Source organism: Populus nigra, chromosome 15, assembly GCF_951802175.1.
Source record: "Populus nigra chromosome 15, ddPopNigr1.1, whole genome shotgun sequence".
Lineage (NCBI taxonomy): Eukaryota > Viridiplantae > Streptophyta > Magnoliopsida > Malpighiales > Salicaceae > Populus > Populus nigra.
The window spans coordinates 9,778,652-9,802,285 of record NC_084866.1 but is presented as its reverse complement, the minus strand read 5'-3'; the positions used below and the strand labels follow the sequence as shown (position 1 = coordinate 9,802,285).

General features: G+C 34.1%; 4 protein-coding genes across 9 annotated transcripts; 1 reads left to right on the top strand and 3 right to left on the bottom strand.

Moving 5' to 3' along the window:
- Positions 1 to 1,208: 1,208 nt before the first annotated feature.
- On the bottom strand, positions 1,209 to 7,190 carry LOC133674496 (casein kinase 1-like protein 3). 6 transcript variants are annotated; one of them, XM_062095628.1, is made up of 16 exons: positions 6,941 to 7,190; positions 6,799 to 6,839; positions 6,629 to 6,698; positions 6,396 to 6,544; positions 6,220 to 6,315; positions 6,057 to 6,127; positions 5,873 to 5,934; positions 5,720 to 5,783; positions 5,434 to 5,518; positions 5,185 to 5,311; positions 4,617 to 4,699; positions 4,359 to 4,416; positions 3,504 to 3,622; positions 3,098 to 3,282; positions 2,021 to 2,051; positions 1,209 to 1,845 (listed from the first exon to the last, which is right to left on the bottom strand). In XM_062095628.1, exons 1-14 carry the CDS (start codon positions 7,014 to 7,016, stop codon positions 3,106 to 3,108), a joined length of 1,278 nt encoding a protein of 425 aa, XP_061951612.1. In that variant the 5' UTR covers positions 7,017 to 7,190; the 3' UTR covers positions 1,209 to 1,845; positions 2,021 to 2,051; positions 3,098 to 3,105. The 6 variants fall into 6 exon arrangements, with proteins under 6 accessions (XP_061951612.1, XP_061951614.1, XP_061951611.1 ...); XM_062095630.1 differs by having other exon boundaries at positions 1,209 to 1,643; XM_062095627.1 differs by having other exon boundaries at positions 1,209 to 2,051.
- Positions 7,191 to 14,420: 7,230 nt separating this feature from the next.
- On the top strand, positions 14,421 to 15,874 carry LOC133674153 (uncharacterized). Its single transcript, XM_062095158.1, has 2 exons — positions 14,421 to 14,914; positions 15,175 to 15,874. Exons 1-2 carry the CDS (start codon positions 14,524 to 14,526, stop codon positions 15,216 to 15,218), a joined length of 435 nt encoding a protein of 144 aa, XP_061951142.1. The 5' UTR covers positions 14,421 to 14,523; the 3' UTR covers positions 15,219 to 15,874.
- On the bottom strand, positions 15,020 to 17,032 carry LOC133674152 (probable xyloglucan endotransglucosylase/hydrolase protein 26). Its single transcript, XM_062095157.1, has 4 exons — positions 16,731 to 17,032; positions 16,518 to 16,618; positions 16,006 to 16,199; positions 15,020 to 15,643 (listed from the first exon to the last, which is right to left on the bottom strand). The coding sequence occupies exons 1-4, from the start codon at positions 16,900 to 16,902 to the stop codon at positions 15,235 to 15,237; spliced, it is 876 nt and encodes a 291-aa protein (XP_061951141.1). The 5' UTR covers positions 16,903 to 17,032; the 3' UTR covers positions 15,020 to 15,234.
- A 1,605-nt stretch (positions 17,033 to 18,637) lies between these two features.
- LOC133673935 (aldehyde oxidase GLOX1-like) lies at positions 18,638 to 20,810 on the bottom strand. Its single transcript, XM_062094874.1, has 3 exons — positions 20,322 to 20,810; positions 19,948 to 20,108; positions 18,638 to 19,814 (listed from the first exon to the last, which is right to left on the bottom strand). Exons 1-3 carry the CDS (start codon positions 20,808 to 20,810, stop codon positions 18,638 to 18,640), a joined length of 1,827 nt encoding a protein of 608 aa, XP_061950858.1.
- Positions 20,811 to 23,634: the final 2,824 nt, after the last annotated feature.

Sequence of the window (23,634 nt, the reverse complement as noted above, 5' to 3'; positions counted from 1 at the left end):
GATCATTGGTTAAAGCGATGAATTTTTTTTTTTAAAAAGTAAATTATTATTTCTACACGCATGGGTTAGACATCTCATCTTTTTTTTATTCACCACCCACCACAAGTAATACGAAACATCCCTAAACTAATTCATTTTGTTTTGTTAACGGTCCTCCTCCGGCTATCAATTTTGTATTTCAGGTTATCTTCTTCAGCCATATTTTCTGAAAATGATGAGGATATCCTACAAAGTTTACCACTTAATGTACGTGACCACACTCTCATGCACGTGTAGGAGAATAAAATGAAGAAGAAAATAAAAGAAAGAGAAACAAAACAAAAGAAACAAAGTTAGATACAAGAAAAGATTAATACATGATTTCGCCAATGATTCAATGGAAATGGCTAATCCAACAAGCAGGCACTCAGCACGGGTCCCAATCCAGTATATCATGTTCTATTTATTTTTATCTGCCAAGGAATAATATCCTCCACCCTTATTTCAGCCAAGCCTTCCATCCTTCAATGCCTAATTTCCTGCTTCTAACGTATATTCCCACGACAGACTACCGAGTCCCCAAGGACATTTGTGGAGAAGCAGCAGCACACCCAGGAAACTCAGTCTTCATGCACTTCCTCTTACTTCCTGGAGGAGAGCTAGCTTGAAGGGAGAGGACCGTTGAGATTTTGGAGATAATCAAGTGTTCACCACCGAAGAACACTTACTGGATGGTTTCACGGCAGCTTGAGATGCAAACTCAGTACAGTTATTAGCACTAAAAAACAAAAGGAGGCCCAATTCCGAGTAGGTTTTGCACACACTATCTCGAAGACCTTCCAGCAGAGGTTTCCCCTTTTCTCACATGGTCATATCAGTGCTTCAATGCTACGAGATCTTCAAACTGCCCCACGAGAACATTCATCGTATTCCAAGCCAATGATTACAACCACATCAAATAGCATGATATGCCCCACAAGGCATCACAACAGAATTCTAAAGAACTGTCGTGGCAAATGCTGAAACCCAGCACGCTCATGCTTCCCGAAGTCAAAACATCCTAGTTTTAGTAATATTGTATGAAGAGGCTCTTCAAGGACCAAAGATACTGCCTCAGTAGCTGAAAATGATCATGGGCGTGCCAAATCTCCCAGCTGCACCAATCCCAAACATAGGCGGGGAACACCCATGCAAGCAATTACTCCAGTAGTGTAAATGACAAATTGAAATAACTGAGAATACACCACTATGCCATTCCCCATCCTGTATTCCGCGGCTTTGACTAGAAGCCGCAATTTCAAATCATATGATTACCAAAATAAGCAGATCATGTTGCTGGCTCCGTTCTTTGAGCAATTTCAACCAGCCCAACCTACATAATGATTCTTACATCTGATGCGCCTTGGCTTTATCATGGCAAAGGCTTATTTCTACTTTCACAAGAAAATGACCAATTTCACAATTTGTCAGTTGCATTAAAGATGCAACCTGACAGCACAAACATGCTGAAGCAACTACCAACTTGCAGAAACGTAGATCCACCAAATATACCAGAAGGAAAATGTCTCTAACACCTTCCCTGGTCAGCAGTCAGGCAACCTCTTCCAACCCAAGTAATGATAAACATCAAGGAACATCTGTTTTATGGTCTTCAATTGCCATCCCTGCATGATAATTCTTGGTTATATTCATTCCTTTGGATGCTGTAGGAGAGAAAAAAAATACTCCAGCAAATTACCAAGTATGAGCTAATAATAGAGAGACGATTAGAACTGTTTACAGCATGAATATCGATTTGCTACAGTTCATATAACCTTGTGCACATCAACTTAATAGAACTGAATAAACTTATGATTTTCGGCGAACCTGGGCAATCAAGGAAATTATATTTTTAGAACACAGGAAGGTAAAAATCAAGACAAGGACAGATGAGTCACATCTCAAATGCAGGCAGAAGAAAAAGACACAAGACAGAAAAAAAGAAGGCCAAAATAAGGCTGCAATTACGAAGTGTTACAAAAAGGAAAAGCAAGGGCCATACCAATGCTCATCTCATTTCTCTTCATCAGCACCTTCAGGAAAGGACCATAAGTTAAAAGGGAGAGAGCACAATCAAGAAATAGTAATCAAACAAAAACACATTGTATACAGATCGTTTGAAAACAACACTATTTCAAATCGTTCTGGTGACTTGATTACATTTTTAAATGCATAAACATGCATCTCAATTTATAAATCCATCTGTCTTCTACAACTAGTTTATCTAAAAATCTTCAGAAGCAGTAACTTCTTCCCATGTTTATGAAATTTCTGACATATAAAACAAGTGGATTATCAATCCTGTTCAGCTTACACACTTACACTTGCATGAAAAACATCTATTACAATTACCAATAACCTCATGTCAAAAAGCATGTCAAGATGATTCCGATAATTCTCCTGTGTCAGAAAGAATCATGGGGAATTTATGTGTAACATGGTAACAATATTCATTAGAAATAGGGAATTTCCAGTGATTGAGGTGCAAAATGCTCCTGGAACTGTTAAGGCTCCAGTGATACCATAGTAAGAGTACATCAGGAACTTGGAACTATAAATCAAGTAAAACAAGGAAAATTGTCATCAATAATCCACATGGAAAAGGGGATTTTTTATATCCCCTGGTGGCAAAAAAATGTGATGAGGGGGGCAAAAGCTTCACATTTAAATTCATTACATATATCCATAAATACAGTATTCTATTGTCATTCATGACATCTATGTACAGGACAGAAACCAGGCTTTGGATAGTTGATATTTTGTAACAACCAAAGTGCTCGTAGTCACCTTAAGAAAAAACAATGTGAGCTGGTTTTCTTAGAGGAACAAAGTACACTGGAGCCCATAAATATGCAATGGAACTTCTTCACCGGACAGAGGTGAAACAATGACTCCAAATCACCAAAGATTTTGCAGCCTCCAATAGATATATCACAAGAATCCTCTTAACCAGATCCATTGCTAAAACATAATGAATGGTATTGCATCAACCATACTGTTAATGGAACAGTATATTTGCATTCCCAGAGGCATGTACCCAAACTTTGTGCACGACTGATGTATGGACAAGAAAAGTTACCATCTTGCTCACTTTGCAGAATGAATGCGTTGCAATGATGATATCCAGCTACTGGAAGGACCAATTTTATTGTTGTGTCCATGAGCAGGGTTAGCACTTTCATTTGGCAGAACAGGCTTTGAGGCATGTCGTTTTGATGTCCCACCAACTTGAAATGAAGTGGAGGGTATGTGTTCACTCACAATCTACAAAAGAAATCAATTTTAGAATTCATAATATTTTAAAATCAATCCATGAAAGGCAATTTTGGGGTGATTAATTCACAGTATTCTTTGGCAAATCAATAACACAACACAGGAACAATGGGATTCAATAATATACACATTATAAGTAGCCAGAAGACTTACATTCCTGTTAGTGTGATAAAAACATCTTATTTGCTTATTTGGTTGGAAGTATAACTTACGTTCTTGTCAGGATGAATATCAGAAATCAGATTCTTTCCCAACCCTGATTTGGATTGCATGCGTATGCCAGGACCAGTTGATCGCATGATCTCAGATGAATAACAGGCATTATGACTTCCTGCAAGTTGAAACAAGCCTTAGTATATCTAAATAAGAACCAAGTCATCAACAAAGATAAATGTCTATATAAACATGCAATACATAGATTAATATTTACCTAAAGATACATGCACCTCTACCTAATTATTGTTCCATTCGGAAGCCAATCTCATCAACTGAGTAATTCAGTAAATAAGTTTTACAGATCATCTTTTATGCATCGTAAAAACACTTGATTTAACCACATGTCATTTGCTAACAAAGGGTGCTTGTTGAAAAAAGGGGGTTAAAACCATATAACTCTTTCCACAAATCAATTCCCAAATCTATGAGAACAAGATTCTGACAGCCTTTGATTAAGTACATCTTATGTTGTAAGAGACATGCTGCATCTTTTGTTTTAAGGAGGGAGCATTTTTAATTTATTGCAACAAATGTTTCTCCGATCTACTCCATTCCAATTATAAGGAGATAAAGATAACAAAAAGCACCACAACAAGGAGGAGATTAAATAGACCACGATAATGTGGTCAAGACTATGCTGAAAAGAATTTGGCTATCATAGGGAGATCGAGCTAGTAAAATGGTGCGTAATACACAAAGGGACTTGTATGGCCATGAAGAAGATAGGAACTTCTATGTGGCATTCTCAAAATATGAATAGCCATTATTGGTTATAGCAACAGCAACCCATCATTGGTTATAGCAACAGTAAAATGGTGTGTAATACACAAAGTGCATCAGCAGGATCTAACCTTGATGATTCTCCATGTCTGTCTGCACTGCATGACTGCTACATGCCCCAGGATTTGGCTGTAATATGTAAGGTTTGAATCTTGTTATGAGTATGACTATCCAAATTTCAAACTATTAAAAAATGAGATTGTATACGATTGCAGCTCATGTAACTAAAAAAATGATCCTGAATATAAACCCTGTGATTACTAAAGCAAACATTTTAAGCAAGGATGGTTGAGGAAACAAAGAAAAATACAAGAGGCAAGGATACTAACCGATGATCGAGGTTGAGATCTATTCTTTTGTGCCTGCTGATACTTTATGATTGTCCAATCAAACACATAATCAAATTCATATCCTGTCATGAAAGGACAGGAAAATGAAGACACCAATTCAGATACATCAGATGAAGCATTTAAATGTAATTTCCATCCCTCAAGTTCAGAAGACCATAGAGAGAGTATAGCACCACCCCAACTTTTTTTCTTCTCTTATAGTTGTGGTTTAAAGACTAGATTGATTTGTGATTTGATTTTTAGTTTTTTCTATTTTTTGCAAAGATTGTTTTCCAGTGCACAGGACCTCACTAATAACTATGAAAATACCTGATTAGATCTCTAAGCTCATGACTTGTTACTCCTGTTGGTTAAACATGGAGTAAAAACAAAATGGACAACAAAGAACAGGCCCAAGAAAGTATAATAGTTTACAAGAACCAATTTAGACCGCTTTGTGGTTTCATGATAAAAGCCTGTGCTTGCAGCCGCAAGGAAAGATATCCAGGCAAGAATCCTTTTTTGTGTTACTAATATATAGCAATACCAACATTTTCTTTGTCAATACCTTCATGGGAAAATAGATCACGAAACAAGCGCTTCAAGAATCCATAATCAGGCCGTTGATCAAATGTCAGTGAATGGCAGTAATGCATATATGAAGCAAACTCCACAGGATGGGATTTGCACAGAACCTGAGAATTAAGAAGCATATGTTAAAATTATATTGACGCGGGCTAAAGTCTTCAGAATAATTAAATGGAGTTGATTACTTTTATTCACATGTGAGTTGATAACTTCAATAGTAGACACGCACCTCAATAGGAGTTGATAACTTCTTTTCACATATTTTGTCATATTTCTGCTTCTTTGTGGCAGCTTTTAAACCCTGCCATGGAAGACTAAAAGCACAGGCACAACTGAGTCATTTTATTTTTTCAAAAATCCAAGACTGCAGAACATAATAAGCTACTGGAAATGTGATAGCTCGATAATCCCAATACCTCAACACAAAACAAAGCCAAAACTTCAGGCCTAGGAGTACATAAATTTAACTGCAAGAGAAAAAAAAGTCCGCCAAAAAGAGAAGCTAAAGAAATTACCTTCCTCTCAGAAAATATAGCAGCACGTAGCCAAGTGACTCTAAATCATCCCGCCGACTTTGTTCTGCCACAAACACACAGAATGAGGTGGGATCAGGACTGATGGTAATGAAAAGGTAAAAAAACTTAAGATGATAATATCTCCTTGCTTACCAATTCCAAGATGAGTATTGCAACTGGCATATCGTGCAGTTCCTGTTAAGTTTTTGTTCTCCCTGCACAGCAAAACAATTAGGAGGTCAAGAATGATGAGGAAATAATCGCTTCTGAATCAAAATTTGCTTCCTGATACATTTATTTTCCTTTCCCCATCAAATTCTCACTAAAGATAGTTTACCTGTAAGGAATATGACGATTGGTTGTTGCATCTCGATATCTTTTTGCAAGCCCAAAATCAATTATGTAAACCTGATGTAAACAAAAGGAGCATGAGTGTCAACACATGGTAACCAAGTCTATCAACCAAAAAGAAAGAAAGAAAATACAGGCAAAATCATCACCTGATTTGCCTTTCGACCAAGACCCATGAGAAAGTTATCAGGTTTTATATCTCTGTGCAGAAATCCTTTAGAGTGCACATATTCTATCCTGGTAATCTGCAAAAAAAAATTAAAAATATAACAAACCGTGATAAGACTAAAAATGGTATAAATTTGAGTACCTATAAGCTGCCTACCATTTGATCAGCCAACATTAACACAGTCTTGAGTGAGAACTTCCTCCCACAATACACGAACAGGTCCTCCAGACTCGGTCCTAACAAATCTAGCACAAGTGCATTGTCCTCCCCGTCTACTCCTGACCATTTGATACTAGGAATACCGCCTTCATCAAAACAAATCAAAACTCAATTATAAACATCATCAACCTCACTTATACTACTGATCACATCATTCATGTTATACATACTTCCTCCTTGAAGAATATTATATAACTTCGCCTCGTAAAGCAACTGTGGATGCTTTGTTTTACTGTTCTCCTGCATATCATCAGATTAAATTAAATAGCTAGACAACAGTAGATAAAAACAAAACAAAACACAAAAAACCAAGTCATGCTCAAAAATTAAGAAAACATACTATCTTAATAGCAACGATCTCAAACGTATCGATATGAGTAGCTGCAACAACACAGACACGCAATAAAAACATAAAAAAATTATCATAAAAAATAAAATTAGCTTAATATGCATGCAAAATAATAATACTAGTAGCAATTTACCTAGATATATTTCACCGAAGGATCCACTGCCGATCTTGCGGCCAAGCTTGTACTTTCCACCGATGGTCCGTTCCATATCAGAGCGCAAAACAAAGGATAAATTATATGTAATTTTTTTATGGATCTAAAACTCAAAATTGAAGAGTTGTGGTAAACGGAAAGCAGAGGAGAGAAGAAAAGCAGAGAGAGAGAGAGATGGTGGATGTGGTGGGAGGTGGCTTTGCCTAGAGCTTTCGTGGCTTTTAATTTGTCGAGGTGGATACAAAAATAAATAAAAGAGAGTAAATATCGAGGGTAGTTTTGGGATTTGCATCTGTTGACTACTGACTTCAATTTTTTCGTCAAAAGCCATTTTGGCAACTGTAATTTGATTTGAGGCAGGCGGCAGGTTTCATTTATTTTCCAATTAATTCCCGCAAATTTTATTCCTAATTTGTGAGTTTAAAAACTGGCAGCGGCGCTGGGGTTCTATCAGCTGATTTGTTCCTACCTTAATATATTGCTACGTTGAAGAGGAAAGTAGATTCGTGTCGTGCGTGAAAGTTTAAGGATGAGGCGGAGGGACGTGATTGGCTGGCAGAGAGCGTGTGTGAGCATGATGTACTTGTGCTAGTTGCGCTGGCAGGACCACGGTTGTCTTGGACTGATAGGAGAGTGTGTGAGAATGATATGGGCGCGGGTGCTATCATCGTGCCAATGAGTTTTTGCTCGGCCGTGTGGCCCCTGATTCATGGTGATGAACAGCAGAACGTGTTTTCATGCCGGTGTCCTCCCAAAGAACAAAACAAGCAATCACATTAACTTTTGTGTGATAATGGGTTAAATGCTGAAATATAATAAATAAATAAATAATTTCCCTTGAAAATAGATACAATTCACTATTCACTACTAAAGTAACGTACATGACCTTTTTTTTAAAAAAAAGTGTTTATCTTAAAATCATGAATATTTTTATCTTTTCACTATTAGTTATTATAGGCTTATTTAGAGATATTTTTGTATTTTTAATATTCTAATGAACAATAAATTAATTATAATGCCCCCGAAATTAAAAAAAAAAAAACCAACATTGTAGGGTAGGGGTTTTTAAGACCTTTTTTTTTATACGCTGCTAAATTATAAATATGCTTTTGGTACCAAATAATAGTCATGGAATCAAGGGGTAGTAGGGTTTTTTTGTCTCGATTATATTGTTAATTGTTGATATTTTATCAAGGGTAATAATATAAATTATTATTTAGATTATGTTTTTTAATTTGAAATTTTTTTTACGCGTGTTGTCGTGTGGGAGTTGCCACACATTTTGGGTATTACATGTGGTGACTTGTGTTGAAAAATATGCTTCTATTATCTCATTTTATTCCTTTTTATTTCTTCTTCTTTTATATGTGGTGTGTGTCATTTTATGGTAACTAGTTTAACGTTGGTTTTTTTTTCCCATTATTTATCTCTCTTACCCCGATAAATGCACTCTGGTTCTCATTGTTATTGGTGTTTTATATTCAATCCTTTATAGTTTTGATTTTTGTTATTTTTTCTTTCGTTAAAGTTTTATTTGTTTTCAATTTAAATTATAATTATAATTTTTATATATTAAAAAATATATATTCTAAAAGACATGGGGAAAATATTATTTTCCATGCTACTCTTCAATAAGAGACAAATCACAGTGGTTGCCACTATGATTTTCTTTTTTTCATTTAGTCCCTTTTTTTTTCTAATTGCATCTTTATATGCCCAATTGGTGGCCAATTAAAGCATATTTATTAAGAAAATGCAAGATTCAAAGATAAAAGACTAGACTGAAAAACACATAAAAATGAGATGGTTTTTCTAAACTCGAGGCTAAACATATACTTTGATCCTCTAACTTTTTAAATTATAAAATTTTAGTCCCTAATAATTTATGAAATTCAAATTTGGTCCCAAACTTTTTTCTCTTATTTCCTGGTCCTTGGTTTGAGAGAGGAAAAAAAAAGTGGCTGAATTCTAGTATTAGAGAGATAATGTCTAGGTTAAGATCAATTTCGACCATGAAAATGGGTGATCTCAGTGTCAACGAGTTTCTTTTGATGATAAGAGTTTATCCAAGGTATTTTTCCCCTCAAACTTGCTTGAAAATGATAGATTTAAACCTGAAAAGAATTTTAATTTCAGGTTGATTGCAGAGATTTTGAAGCCAAATTTTTAGTTGTTAAAGGCTATAAGTTTTACAAGGTGTTTATAATTTTATTTTTTTTGAAATATGGTTGCAAATGGGTTTTTCTTTGTCTGAAATAGACCTACCTAGTTTTCCACTAACCTTTTTAGGTAGGGTAGGAGACGTGTTGTCTGCCTTAGCGAAGTAGACGACATGTTACTTGCTATTTTTTTCAATAAATTAAGGGGTAGACGACTTGTCGTTCACCCCTTAAAAAAATAATAAAAAAGTAAGTTCCAGGCGCAAGCATTGCTCTAGGCTTGTGCACTTGGTCTCTCTTAGCCTAAGAGACTAGGCTTCTTTTTCTTTTTTATACATTACATTTGAATTTTTAAAATTTTTCTTGCTTATTTTTTTTTCAATTTTATCACTTAATATATTGTTGATTATTAATTGGACAACATAATTTGTTTATGTTTGATTTTGATTTTCAATTGCCTCGATATTTGGTTTGTTCTTAATTTTATAGGTATCTATTTCAAATTAAATAAATTTAATGAACCCAATTGAATCCATGACCCAAATCACGAGTTTGGTTGGTTAGTTTCAACTAGGTAGGAACCGAGCTTCATTATATTTTTTGTTGCATAAATAGTTCTCGATTTATTTAATTATATGTATGCATAAACTTCTTGAATTCAATATAGGATTTTTTTATATACAAAAACATGTCGTAAAAGTCTGCATATATACTTTTTTGAGGAAAAAAAAATATTCAACTCGTGGCAAAGCATAAGTTAAATAACTAATAACAACTATAAGGGAAAGTGATTTCCCTATAGCAATAAACTCAGTATATTGTTCACTATAATAGTAAAGTGATGTTTATAGCCTTCAAAAAAAATTATTTGCATTAGAATCAAGGGTATTTTTATCTTTTCACATAGTACATTAGTCATTAGAGATTTGTTTAGGATATTTTTATCTTTTCAATATTCTAATAAACAGTAAATTGACCATAGTGCCCCCAAGGAATAAAAAAACTAACATTGTAAGGCAATGGTGTTTAAGACCTTTTATTTTTATACATTATTAAATTACAAATATGCCCTTGGTGCCAAAAAAAATAGTCATGGAATTAGGGGAATTGGGGTATTTTTGTCTTGATTTTACTATTAATTGTTGATTTTATCTTATCAAGGGTAATAATGTAAATTAGCATTTAGATTATATTTTTTAATTTGAAAATATATTGGCGCTTGATGTCGTATGGGAGCCTTCGTTAACTTTGGGTGGCCCATGTGACTACTTCTAGTGGTTAAAATATACTTTTTTCATCTCATTTGATTCTTTTTTGTCCCCTTTTACTTTATGAGTGACGCGTGTGATCCTATGTTGGCCGGTTTATCGTTAGTTACTCATTTTTCCTTTTTATTTTGTCTCTCTTTCCTTGAGAAATGCACTCCGGTCCTCATTATTATTAGTGCTTTATATTTAGTCCTTTTGGTTTTGGCTTTTGATTTTTGTTATTTTTGTTTTTGTTAAAATTTTATTTATTTTCAGTTTAATATTTTTAATTCTAATTTGTATATATTAAGAAATACTTTAAAAGATGTGGGGAAAATATTGTTTCCTACGCCATTGTTCAACCACAAACAAATCATTGTGGATTGCTACAATCATTTGGTTTTTTGTTTAATTCCTTTTTTTTTCTAATTACATCCTTTATAAGCCTAATGACTAATTAAACACATTTATTAAGGAAGAGCAAGATTCAAAGATAGGGGACTAGACTGAAAAGACATAAAAAAGAGATGGTTTTTTTAAACTTGGAGCTAAACATACACTTTGATCCTTCAACTTTTTAAATTATAAACTTTCGGTCTCTAACAATTTATGAAATTCAATTTTGATTTCAAACTTCATTTTCCTTATTTTCTAATCCCAACCCTTAAAAACTATTTATTTTATTTTATTTTTTGACATGCTAAATCATGCAATATTTTTTTTATTATTAAAAATGCAAACATGATTTTGTTTTTAGAAACTTTACCATAGCACATGGTAATCTGCATAAATACAATCCCTTGAAAAACATGAATCTACGGCCAAAGGAGTGAGCATAATCCAACAAAAAAGAAGGAATGAACATAAGGCATCCAAGCATTTGAGAAAGAAAGAAACCCATCATTGGCTAACCACACACTAAGGGTGTGTTTGGAAGCGTAGTACAAATCACATTCTCTTAAATTTTAAATGGTTTTCACTTAAAATAATCTTTTTTATATTTTTAGATCGTTTTGATGTGCTGATGTCAAAAATAATTTTTTTTAAAATAAAATTTTTTATTTTGATGTATTTTTAAGCAAAAAGCACTTTGAATCGTCACTGCTATCACAGCCCCAAACACACTCTAAACAACGTTTGCCACCTGCTGTCTAGGAAACCAAGCAAAAATGAACTTGCAAATGACCAACTCTTAACAGAAACAAGAACCTGACTTGGCTCATTGTCATGAAGATACGTTATTGAAACCTGCTTGCTCAAAAATACATATGGTGTCTAGGAAAGTCTCTAGCTAAACTAAGATCCTGTTTTTTTGTTGGAAAATAGTTTTTTTTTTAAAGTGAATTTCGGGAAAGTGAATTTATTTTCTGATATTTGGTAGTGTAATGAAAAATAAGTTGGAAAATATTTTTCAGTATTTGGTTATGTCATGAAAAATAAGCTGGAGAATAACTTATTAAAATAATAAGGAATAAATCTTACAAATTAAAAAGTTGAATGAGAATGAAATTGAAAAAAAATATATAATTTCATAAATTATCTCAAATAAAATAAATAATAATCAAAATAATAGAAATCAAATCTAATAAATAAAAAAAATTGAAAGATGAAGAAATTAAAATAATAATAATTACCATTTCATAAATTATTCCAAATAAAATAAGTAACAATCAAAAGAATGAGGACCAAATTTGATAGATAAAAAATAATAAGGGAAAAGCAATTAACAATTATAAAAATGAGGACAAAAATTAATATAAAAATTAAATACTAAGGGATCGAATTGAAAAAAATATATTCAAAACAAAATATATATAGCAATCAAAAGTTTGAGGACCAAATTTGATATAATCAACAAATAACATGACATTTCTAAATTTTTCACAACTTTCGGAAAGTGCTTTCTGCCTAAAATGAAAGTAAAACACTTTCCTGGAAATCAAGTCTAAATTTTCTTTGACTGAAAAGTGTTTTCTGTTGATCAATTTTTCTAATGACAAACAAACACATGAAAGTTTAGAAAATGATTTTCAAAAAACTAATTTCCATCAAATAAACATCTCCTAAAAGGAAAAGCATGCTAATATGTACAGTCCCATCACCCTCTCTAGAATGCGACAAGTAGTCCAAGCTCAATGCAACTTTTGTGTTATAAACAGGGTTGGATAAATTTTAAATTTTTTTATTTAATTTTTTTTAAAATTAAATTATTTTAATATGCTAATATCAAAAATAATTTTTAAGAAATAAAAAAATATTATTTTAATATATTTTTTAATAAAAAAATATTTTAAAAAATAACCATTACCACACTTCAAATACCATTAAACAAATTTCTTTTTCCCTGGATACTTGGCAGTCACAAAGAAGCATACATTGATAACATATGATTGCTTGGATCTGTCTTAAGGATGGTGTCCTGTGATTACCAAAAACATGTATTTGTTAAATAACCAAGAAAAAACATGCACATTATAAACACAAAAATGGAAAGAGGACTTGCACAAATCATTTTATAGCACATTAAAACACTTCTATGTATGCCAAACACATTAAAATATTATTCTAGTTTGACGGACAAATAATAACTTTTGAAATGGAGTTTAAATTATTTGGGGTTTTCTATTTTAAGCATAGTTATTAAACCCGGCCAGGGGATTGACCTAGCTAAGGGATCGGGTCCTGAGTTTTATGGGTCAACCCAAAAATTCACTCATTTTTCTTTCTTTTGAAAGCTATTGACAATAGCTTCAATATCTAAGAAAATTAATATTCCCATAACTTTGTACTTTACCTTCTCTTTCCAGTAAAACATGTTTCTATATTTTCTAGCCAAATGGCTCCAGAAGTTACGGGGAATGCCCCACATTCCAATTTAATATATTTCCTAGTCAACTAAAAATTTTAAAGGAAAGACACATAAACAACCCTAAAATTTTCGCTATCTCTACCAAATAAAACAACAAGCCACCGCTCCCCCTGGCTTTAGATTTTCTCTCCCAAAACCAGCCAAAGCTTCCCTTTTTGCTTGACCAAAGCAGCTGCCATACGCGACTAACTATAAAAAATTGGAAGATAAAAAACATTCTTTTCCCTCCTTTCTTCACTCTCGTTCTAGAAGGCATTCCATCAAGCAGCATGGGATGAAAGACCCCGACCACAACTTCCCTCATCCCTCTCTCAGTCATCCCCCTGGTTTTTTAGCCAAAACTAGAGAGCCCCTTCTTCTTTTTTCCCAGTCGCCTCCGTCTCTTGGTCAAACCAGGGTCGCCGCCCACTGACACAGGAGACCTGCCCGACCAGCCTCTCCTTTGACTAGCCTCTAACAGCAGCATCCTTTACTCTCCTTTCCTCTCTACTGCTGCTAACAACAAATCATTGTAGAGAAGATGATGAAATAAGAAGGGAGGTCGAAGGACATAAACCACATTTGAAAAGGAAAAAAAACATCGGGTTTCGTCCGGGTCGCCAGGTTGCACCAACCGGTCTTTTAACAAACCCGAACCGGTCTAGGTCTCGGGTCAGCTGGGTCCCGGGTTGACCCGCCGGGCCGATCCAGGTTTAATAACCATGATTTTAAGGCGGTGGATATGAACAAAAAACCTTCTATTTAGTGTCGACACCCTTTTATTTTTTTTATTGATTTTTGTGTCTGATTTTTAAAATTTTTAAAATATAAATATATTTTTAATTTATTTTTTTATATTTGATCATTTTTTTATTATTTATTTTATTTTAAATAATTTATAAAAATCATTTTTTTAATTTAACCACCTTTAATTTTTTATCGGTCATATCTAGTTCCTATTTTTTTTATTCTTTTATTTGAGATAATTTTTAAAATTAATGTTTTAACTATCTTATTCTTTTTTAATTTTTTTTTATTTGATTTTTATTTTTTTAATTGCTAGTTTTTATTAGATAATTTTTTTAAAATTTTATTTTTTAATAATAAATTAATTAAAAATTAAACTTGAGTTAAATAATTTATTTTCACCCCATGGTTAAAAAATTTATTTTCCAGCACAATTCACCACATTAAAATCTGGGAGTATCCAGCCAGCCCTAATTCTGCCCCTTAAACGTGCGATTTCAAATCCTCCCTCTTAATTGCCCAAATCCTACTTTAGCGACCGGAACTGCAGATCTCACTACAATGGGTGGAGGAGACATAGAGAAGATGATCACCATAGGCCTAGTGTGGGGTGCCACCAATGCCTTAATTCGTCGCGGTGCACTTCTCTGGGACCACCAATCGCTAAAATCTTCTTCTTCTTCTTCTTCGTCTTCCCTTTCGTCTCCTCCAAAATTCCACCAGAAACTCCTCTCTTCACTCAAAAGCTGGCTCAGCCTTCTCTTATTTTGGCAATACTCTCTTCCTTTCTTGCTTAATCTCTCTGCCTCTGCCATCTTCTTCGCCATCTTAAGTGACACCCCCATATCTCTGGCTGTCCCAGTCACCAATGCTACAACATTTGCTGCTACAGCTGTGTTTGGAATGCTTTTAGGAGAAGATACCCGAGTCGACCTCGCTTTGCTGGGCACAGGTTCTATCGTCATTGGTGTTTGGCTTTGCTGTGTTACATGATTTTCGATTTATTTGGTGTTCTTACATTAATGTTGTCCTGTTTGAAATATTTCACACTCTACAATTAATGTATCAAACTTTATATCATATATTTGGGATATAGTGTTCAAAATCAATCGTTACATTGGATGGAAACAATGAAATCTGGAATTGCATGAAACACGGATGCGAAAAACGAAGAACAAAATCAATATGTTTAAAGAAAAATTTGTATTGCAGTTGAATGCTGGTGGCAGGAAAAGGAACCGAAGTTTCCGGGATGAATATCCTTGCTCCATTTTAGAACTGTGCCTTAAAACATTCAGGTGGCATTTGTCCATTGAACCTCTTAGTGTCATTGCAGTAGTTGTAGATCATGTAGTTGTCTCTGACCCGCTTCATTTGATCCAATTGGGCATTGCTCAACTTGCTATAGGCGGGGGATGTCCACCAGTTCGCTGGGGTGTTGGCAGCACATTGATTTATGCTAACTGGTCCATTCCACTTGCAAGCCCTTGCCCTAAAATTGCGGTATCTTGCTATGAAGGGTGCCACTGTCCAATCAATCTTAACTCGCCCACCTTGAGTTGCCCAGTTATCAGCATTCCACAAGCTGGAGTAAACCCTCATTCCCTGTTTGTTTGGGTAAGCAATCCCCTCATTTTCGTAGTTACGGTATACGCGGATTGGTACATTATCAATGTACCACCTGAATTGCAGTGATAAATATCAAGTTAGGTAAAATTAGGCTTCTGGATTATCTAGGAATTAGATAGCTGGTTTGGTGGATGTAGTGAAGTAAGCTGGGAAAATGAAAGTTTAGCAAAAGCTTCAGGAAGACTATTTAAGTTATGTTGGAAAAAAAAAGTGCACATATTGGTAATCTACTTGGAGTGCTGTGCAGCTTAATCTGAATGTCGAGTCATGCTGGTTTCATTTCTTTCCCCGTTTTTTTTTTCCTTTTTATATCATCATCATTAATAATTTTGTTTTGTGAATAGTGAATATTTGATAAGCCATCGACAAATAAGGCCAACGTTGTAGAAAAACAGAAATGGTCAGCGAACTTACACAACTTCAGTAGGGTTCCAATGTATAGTGTAATTATGGAAATCTGCAGTTGGGTCAAACCAGGGGCGGAATTGCTGTTCCCTGCTTCCATTTCCTTGAGTGTAGATGTTTGTGTGTATGGTGTATGGCTGTCCAGATGTATTCCCTAAGAACTCGAAGTCTATTTCATCGTGTCTGTCCCCAGAAGAGGATACCTGCGCAAATTCATCACGGAGTTTCATTATTTAGTAATTTTCCTGTGTCAATATTCCATTATAAAGTTTTTCGCTTTAAGAACTTCATTTAGATGCTGATCTATATAATTGTTGTTAATCTTAGAGATATTCAAATGAGGTATTAATATGATTGGCTGTAACTAGACCTTCCTATTTAGCTGTTCTTGCCCATGTTTCTTCATGTATCTCTTATAAGTCTCAATTATGAGAGAACAAACGAGTTTTTAAAGCTTGAAACAATGAGCAGTGCTTATGTTATACAGAGCCATGTATGTTGGGTGAAATTATTGCACTTACGTAATAGGCAGTGACAGTTCCAGCTGAGTTCCCAGGTACCAGCTTAATTAACATTTGAATGCTTCCAAATAGGAACGGACGCTTCGATTTAACACCAGAGCCTGAAATCCAAAGATGATAGATTTACACAAAACTGATAATTAATGATTTCCATCTACGCGATCAATTTACATAAAAAACCAATAATTTGATGAATAGAAAGCAAATCATCACCTGACGACTGATTCAAGACAAGTTGAAGATCGTCGCCATTGCCAAGTATTGACGAATGATGGGCACCCCAATAGAAATACATGCTCTTGGAGAATTTGGCATTAACTGAACTTAGATCAAATGCCACTGCAAAGATGAATAGAGCTACCAAGAAAGCTCGTAAACTTGCCATTTCAACCCCAATGCAGAAGTTTCTTCGAGTTTAGAAAATCCTAGGAGTTGAAGTGGGATGCTTTTGTCGTCAGCCTTCAATAGCTTTATATAGCCTCTAACCTGCAAATGTTCCCTGCTCAGAAAAGTTTCTGTTTGGTGATTTTTTATGTAGTTTCCTTGGTGGTTGACGTTCACATTTTGTATTAGTTCAAAGAAATACTGTCTAGGTGAATGGAAGTCTGTCTAGTTACAAGTTGTGCTCCCCACGAGGTCGATGTGCATTGCCTGCAACATGGGCAGCCAGATTTGAAGAATACTCATTTATATTTTTCTTGTATAGTGTATTTATTAGTGGTTGTTTTTCAAAGTATTTTTTGTTTGTAAATATATTAAAATATTTTTTTTTATTTTTTAAAATTTATTTTTGATATTAGTACATCAAAATGATATGAAAATACTAAAAAAAAAAAATTTAAACAAAAAAATTAAATATTTAATAAACAGTTGCAAAAATGCTATAAGATTAAGATAGTGTTTGGGAACACGCTTTTGTTATGAAAATTTGAAATATTGTTTTTTGTTTAAATTAAATTTTTTTATGTTTATATATTGTTTTAATGTGCTGATGTTAAAAATAATTTTTAAAAAATAAAAAAATATTATTTTTATGTATTTCTAAGAAAAAACACTTAAATGACAATAGTAATCTCTATTATCAAACAATTTTGAAATCTTGAATGGTTGCCACCTGTACAACTATATTTCAGTCTGAAAAGTTTGGACAGATATATAATTGTATTGTCTCTGTGCGTGAAGATATATATGCTTTCAATGATTCTGATGGTGTGAGGAAATGTTGATGTCAGGAGAGAGTATGTGAAAATGGAGGTCAGGTAATGGTTGACGAACTCAGCAGCTGGGACGCGGTTGCACTAGGACTAGGCAAGCATCGTGCGTGAGACTAATCAGTGCACACAAGGAGGAGAGCTAGCTAGGTCAGCCTAGCTGTGATGTGCACGTCCACACCCATGAGAAACGCGAAATGCTAGTTCCAGCCTTAAGCCCAGCTTCTCTGAGTACAAACCACACATCCACACAGAGTCTTAAGTGTATGTAATTATGTACTTTATATCGAGTTTGCAATGCCATGATGGGTTCATTTTTGGCCGTTCCGCAGCTGGGACATGCTTTAGCATTCGTTGCCTAGGAATCTATAAACTTTACAGATTCCTGGAAAGTTAATTTCACGGGAAGCTCCATTAATTTGACTAACCAGAGCACAGAAAGAATGGTTAGATGGTAAAAACCCCTGCACCTCAAAACTAGGAAAAGGACTTGTAGTCTCTTGCTTTTGAATTTCTGTTCCCGACTGGTTCCTGGTCTCTGATTTACTCAGGTAGACATATATGTTATGCTTATTGGATCTCCTGTCATTGCTCTGTTTATGTGTGAAAAAACAAGGGTGAAAATTGAAAAATGTAGAAGGGATATACAGCACCATATATATGGTGGGCATAGAACTCGTTTTATTGGATGGATTTGACTGCGGATATGATACCATTCAGGAAAAGAACAAAAAAGAAACAGAAAATGTGAAACGAATAAAAGAATTTTATTTCAAAGGTGAGGTATCAGATTGGTTAGTTCATGCCCCTCTGGTATATATCCTTCATGAAAAACTCTGAACAAAATCAAGTTCATCTACCAGCCCAAAATTAAAGGACACTTTATAACGGAGGGAGTCAGCTTCAGCTTCACTTGATCTGCACCCAGGAGGAGACACTGGGTACTCCTTGATGAACAACAAAGAGCATGTAATACCCGGGAGGAGCAACCCTACCGCTCGGTGGTGACACGGCTGTGATAGCGTGGATCCCTAGGAATGCATTTTCAGTAATCACATCTTCCAAACCCAAGTCGAGGAGTCTTTGATTCATTGACACCCCATGAGTGGTAAAAGCAGGAGCGTACATTGTTACCTGGATGTCTTTCTTCTCTACTTTCAATGCTTTTGATTTGATATAGAGCTTGAACAAGTTATTATAACCAATCTGGTTTGGGGCTTTATCAGCTATAATCACAGGTCTACGACCTATCACTGATGGATCCAAGTAAGGTGGCAAGAATTTCTCAACCCTTAGTTCAGTGGGGAACATGGCATTATAAACGTAGCCATTGTTCGTGTTGCTACCAGCTACAAGGATTTTACCGTCTGGCAGTACCACAGATGATGAATGGTACATTCTTGGAATCGTAGAGGCTGTTAGTTCCCTAAACCTGTTGCCTAGCTTGGCTTTGGGATGATATATTGCTGGGCCAAAATTTGGTTCTCTGGCAAAACCCCATCCTGAGCATCCTCTCTGGGCACCATTGAGCAGGAGGACATCCCCTGTGGGAAGGATCATCATGTCACCCATGACACGGGGTGATGGCATGACTTCTCTCTTCCAGACAGGCTTTTTATCTGTAATTCTGATTCTTCCACAGTCTTCGAGTGCAGTGTAGAATATATCTTTGCTAGCTTGGGTATATGCATCTCTGTGTCCGGAGCCTCCACAAACTAAGACTTCAGCCGGGATGACACGATTATTCTTTGAGTGTAGTTTTATTGGGAGCAGCACAGACATCCCGGTGGCAGGGTAGTTGCGGTGGCCACCTGGAAGGGCTGGGAACTCACGGACAACCTTGTTGGACTTGGGATTGAGCAGGACGGCGCGATCATTGGCAAAGATGAAGAGGTTGCCATCGGTTGAGAGGTGGACAAAAGGATACAAATTGTTCTCATCCTTATCACTGGTTTTCTTTAGGAAGTCAAAGAAGTAGGACTTGGCATTGGAGCGTCCTTCTCGTGGAATGTACTCATAGCTGAAAGCGTCGCGACCACCAACCACGATGAATCCACCATCAGGTAGTTCCGCTTGTGTCGAGTACCTTAATCGACAAGGAGCAAAAAGTACAGTGTCAGCTTGTTGTAGCTTATAAACTATGCTTACAAGAACAGAAGAATCTAAAATGATTGTTCATCATGAGAAGAAAAATAGAGTAAATATATCTATATATATACCATCTACGATCAGCAAGTGCAGTTGGGAATTCTCTCCAATTACACCCTTTACATGTCTCCAGATATCTAACAGTCTTGGCACCTCCCTGGAAACCGCCAGTGCCCACCAGGTTTCCATCAATGGAAAGACCTCCTGATGAACACCATGTGTCTGTGTGAAGCTGTCATGAAAAAAGAATAATCTCAAACCGTTAGCTGGCTAGCTAGGAAAGAGAGCGATTGATCTAGCAAATTAAATTGATCAGAGGTTTAATCCAAAAACATGAAAGAATCCAAGAACATGAAAGATAGAATTAATTGCTTAGGTAGAATCTAGATAATTACACACGCACACACACAGACGCAAGCATTAATCGGTTAATCAGAATGAATACCTGTAGAGGTGTTATCGCCGTGGTGGCAATGTCAAACAGAACTGAATGACAAAAGCAATCCTTTTCACCTGTAGTTTTGTTAAGAAGACGGCAATGGCCAGCAGGCAACCGGATTTCTGATTTCTTCCAAATAGTAGCGTCATACATTAAGACCTTGCCAACTTTTGGAAGCAAGATTGCATGCATGGCTGATACTCCAGAATTCACAGAAACCAACTCCCATGACCCTTTAGGCTCATTAGGTAGACCAAAAAAATTAGGATGAGAAGGGTTAGCGGATTTTGGCAGTGGCTCGGTCCCGAAATCGTTTTCGATCTTTTTCCTCAAGTAATCTTGAGCATCTCCAAAAGGGTTATTAAACAGCTCATGGGGGCCTAATATCTTCTTCTTGTTGAAGAATTCGTAGGCATCTGGCCTCAACCAAAACTGGGCATAGCTCGCAACAAACAAGAGAGGGAGAATAACAAGAGACCTGAACACATTCGCCATTGCAATCGATCGAGGGGGGTAATATAACAAGAAAAAAGAATTCTGAAACTTTCGCACCAGGCGAAATGTTTTTTTCTCTCCCTGACACTGCATGCTCTCTCGATGAATTTATAGACGAATCAAGTTTGCTGAGGGGAGACAAAAATAGAGCTTTGTTCCTTATTTAGAGGAAACCTCGTAATGCTTCAATGTCTATACGGTAGGAAATCTCTCTGTCCCACGTACGCGCAGGGAATCAGTAAACAAGGCAGCTATATTATCTGATGGTGTAAAAGGCAAGGTTAATCTGAGGCAACTTGTAATTAAGGGCTTAATTAGTTCTGCACCGCTAAGTAAAAGCTCCAACACATCTTTGGCGGAAATAACTAATTAAAGGGCGAGCTCGGTTACCATGTCAGTCAAATTAAGCTCCCAAGTTAATCAATTCTTAATAGCATGTTAATATATAAGATGTCGTGATGCATGCCGGAATCTAATTTTTCTCAGGATAATATTTACTAGATCCATTCTAGTCGATTTAGCTATATTTCTCGATAAAAAACAAAAACAATTGCAAGGTTGCTACGTGAAAATATGTGATAGCGATTTTTTTAAAAATGTTTTTTCTTTTAAAATATATATTTTAAAAAGATTATTTTTAACACTACATCAAAACAATCTAAAATAAAATAATTTAAAACAAAGAAAAAAAATAAAAAAAATATTTTTTAAATATAAAAATAAAAAAGTCTAAATAAACGCAAAAACATACATATCTAATTGCCTCTTGATATTGCAAATTCAAAACAATAACAATAGCAATAACAACTTATTTTTTTGATTAGCTGTTAGAAATTATTATCCCCAACACGGTTTTGACCACAGAGGTCACATTTAAGTGAAGCTCTAAATGCATCATTAATTAATCAAGTTGTAAATTGTTTACCATTGCTATGCTGCTGTGCTTGTAAGTTCCTGTTTGATAATGGTGTTTAACTTTTTTTTTTGATTAAAATTTGATTTCTTTTTGTTTCAGATTAATTTTTCTCAGTGTTTTTTTTATTATTTTAATGTGTTGATGTAAAATATAAAATTTAAAAAATAAAAAAAATATTATTTTAATATATTTTTAATAAAAAAAATATGTTTTATAAAACAATCTCTGTTCAAGAAATATATTGAAACATATCTGAAGCCAATTCTTTTTCAGGGAGAATATCGCTCGCTATTCATCTCCTTTAAATTCCAGCAGTACAACTTCAATTCACGGTGTCAGCACCGCCGTTTAAACCAACAATTAATTCTTAGCAATGATATATTTTCTGACAATCAAAATAAATACTTTACAACGGTTATGCTCAATGAATTCAATTCCCAAATCCCTAATTTTAAGTGTTTCGGCTACGATTTATGCTATGAACACCTCCTTAATCAAATTTGTTTGTTTGAAAATATAATTATGGTTGTTTTTTTATTTTTAAAAAATCAATTTTGATATTAGATCTAAAAATACTAAAAAATATTAATTTAAAATAAAAAAAATTTAGTTATATTTTTAATAACACTATATTAAAATGCTTTTAAAAAATCATTTGCTTTTCTCATATAATATATCATTGTTCATTTGAAAATTTATGATTTCATTAATTGCTTCATCATGATTTCTAGTTACATTTTCTTCCCAAAGCTTGTATGACATTCAAATCCATATATATATATATATATATATATATATATATATATATATATATATTTTCAAGAGTAATATGGGACGAGTATTCATATGGTTATAAAACTACTTAACGTATTTTATATTCCGGTTGAAAATATTTTTTATTAAAAAAATTAAAATTAAATATATTTTAGTTTTTGTTATATCCTCTCTTTTAATATCTTCTAAATTTTTTTTTATTTTAAAATACTCCAACTTCAATACCATACAATCTTACTCTCTAAATTGTCTCAAGAAAAATTGTAATGTTTGACTTTTTTTTTTTATATAATTAATAAAGTTAGTAGTTAATATATATGCCATACCAGCATTCTTTATTTGTACTTTTCTAAAATACCTCACTATAAATATAAATATAAATATAAATATAAATATAAATATAAATAGATAAATAAATGATTTAATGTTTTGATTAAAGATTTATTTGGCCCAAATAAAAATATAAGGCTAGACAATCTCAATTATTTGGCCTCCCGCACAAATTTTCTCACAGAAATTATATATATATATATATATATATATATATATATATATATATATATATATATATATATATATTATCGCTACAATATTCTTCAACTTTCTTAGCAAATTACTCTTGTCAATTTACTGTTTTCTTTACAATATTGCTTATCGTTTTCATTATTATTCTATTTCCAGCTTTTCATAGCCTAACTGTTCGTAGTCGTTTTTTTTTTTATTTCTTTTATATGCTTTTAAAAGACAGATTTTACTAATATAACATTCAGATTTGTTAGTGATTAGAGAAAATTATACTTAACACTCTAAAACAAGCAGGTTTTTTATTTTTTTTATTTTGCTTTACTGTTTATATAAACAGTATCTTAATATTTTTTAATAAAAATTTACCCTCACATCCTATAATTTGATTGAAATTACATTTACTTTCTAAGTTTTGAAATATCCCAGTTTGCATTCTAAATTAACAATAAATTTTAAATTGGATGAAAAAATTAAAATACCTACATATATAATATGTCAGAAACTCAAAGAAAAGATATATCATAATTTTTCTCTCCTTCCAAGACAATTTCTCTCTTCATATATTGTTTTCTCTCTCTCTCTTTTTTTTTTTATAATAACCCGACCAAA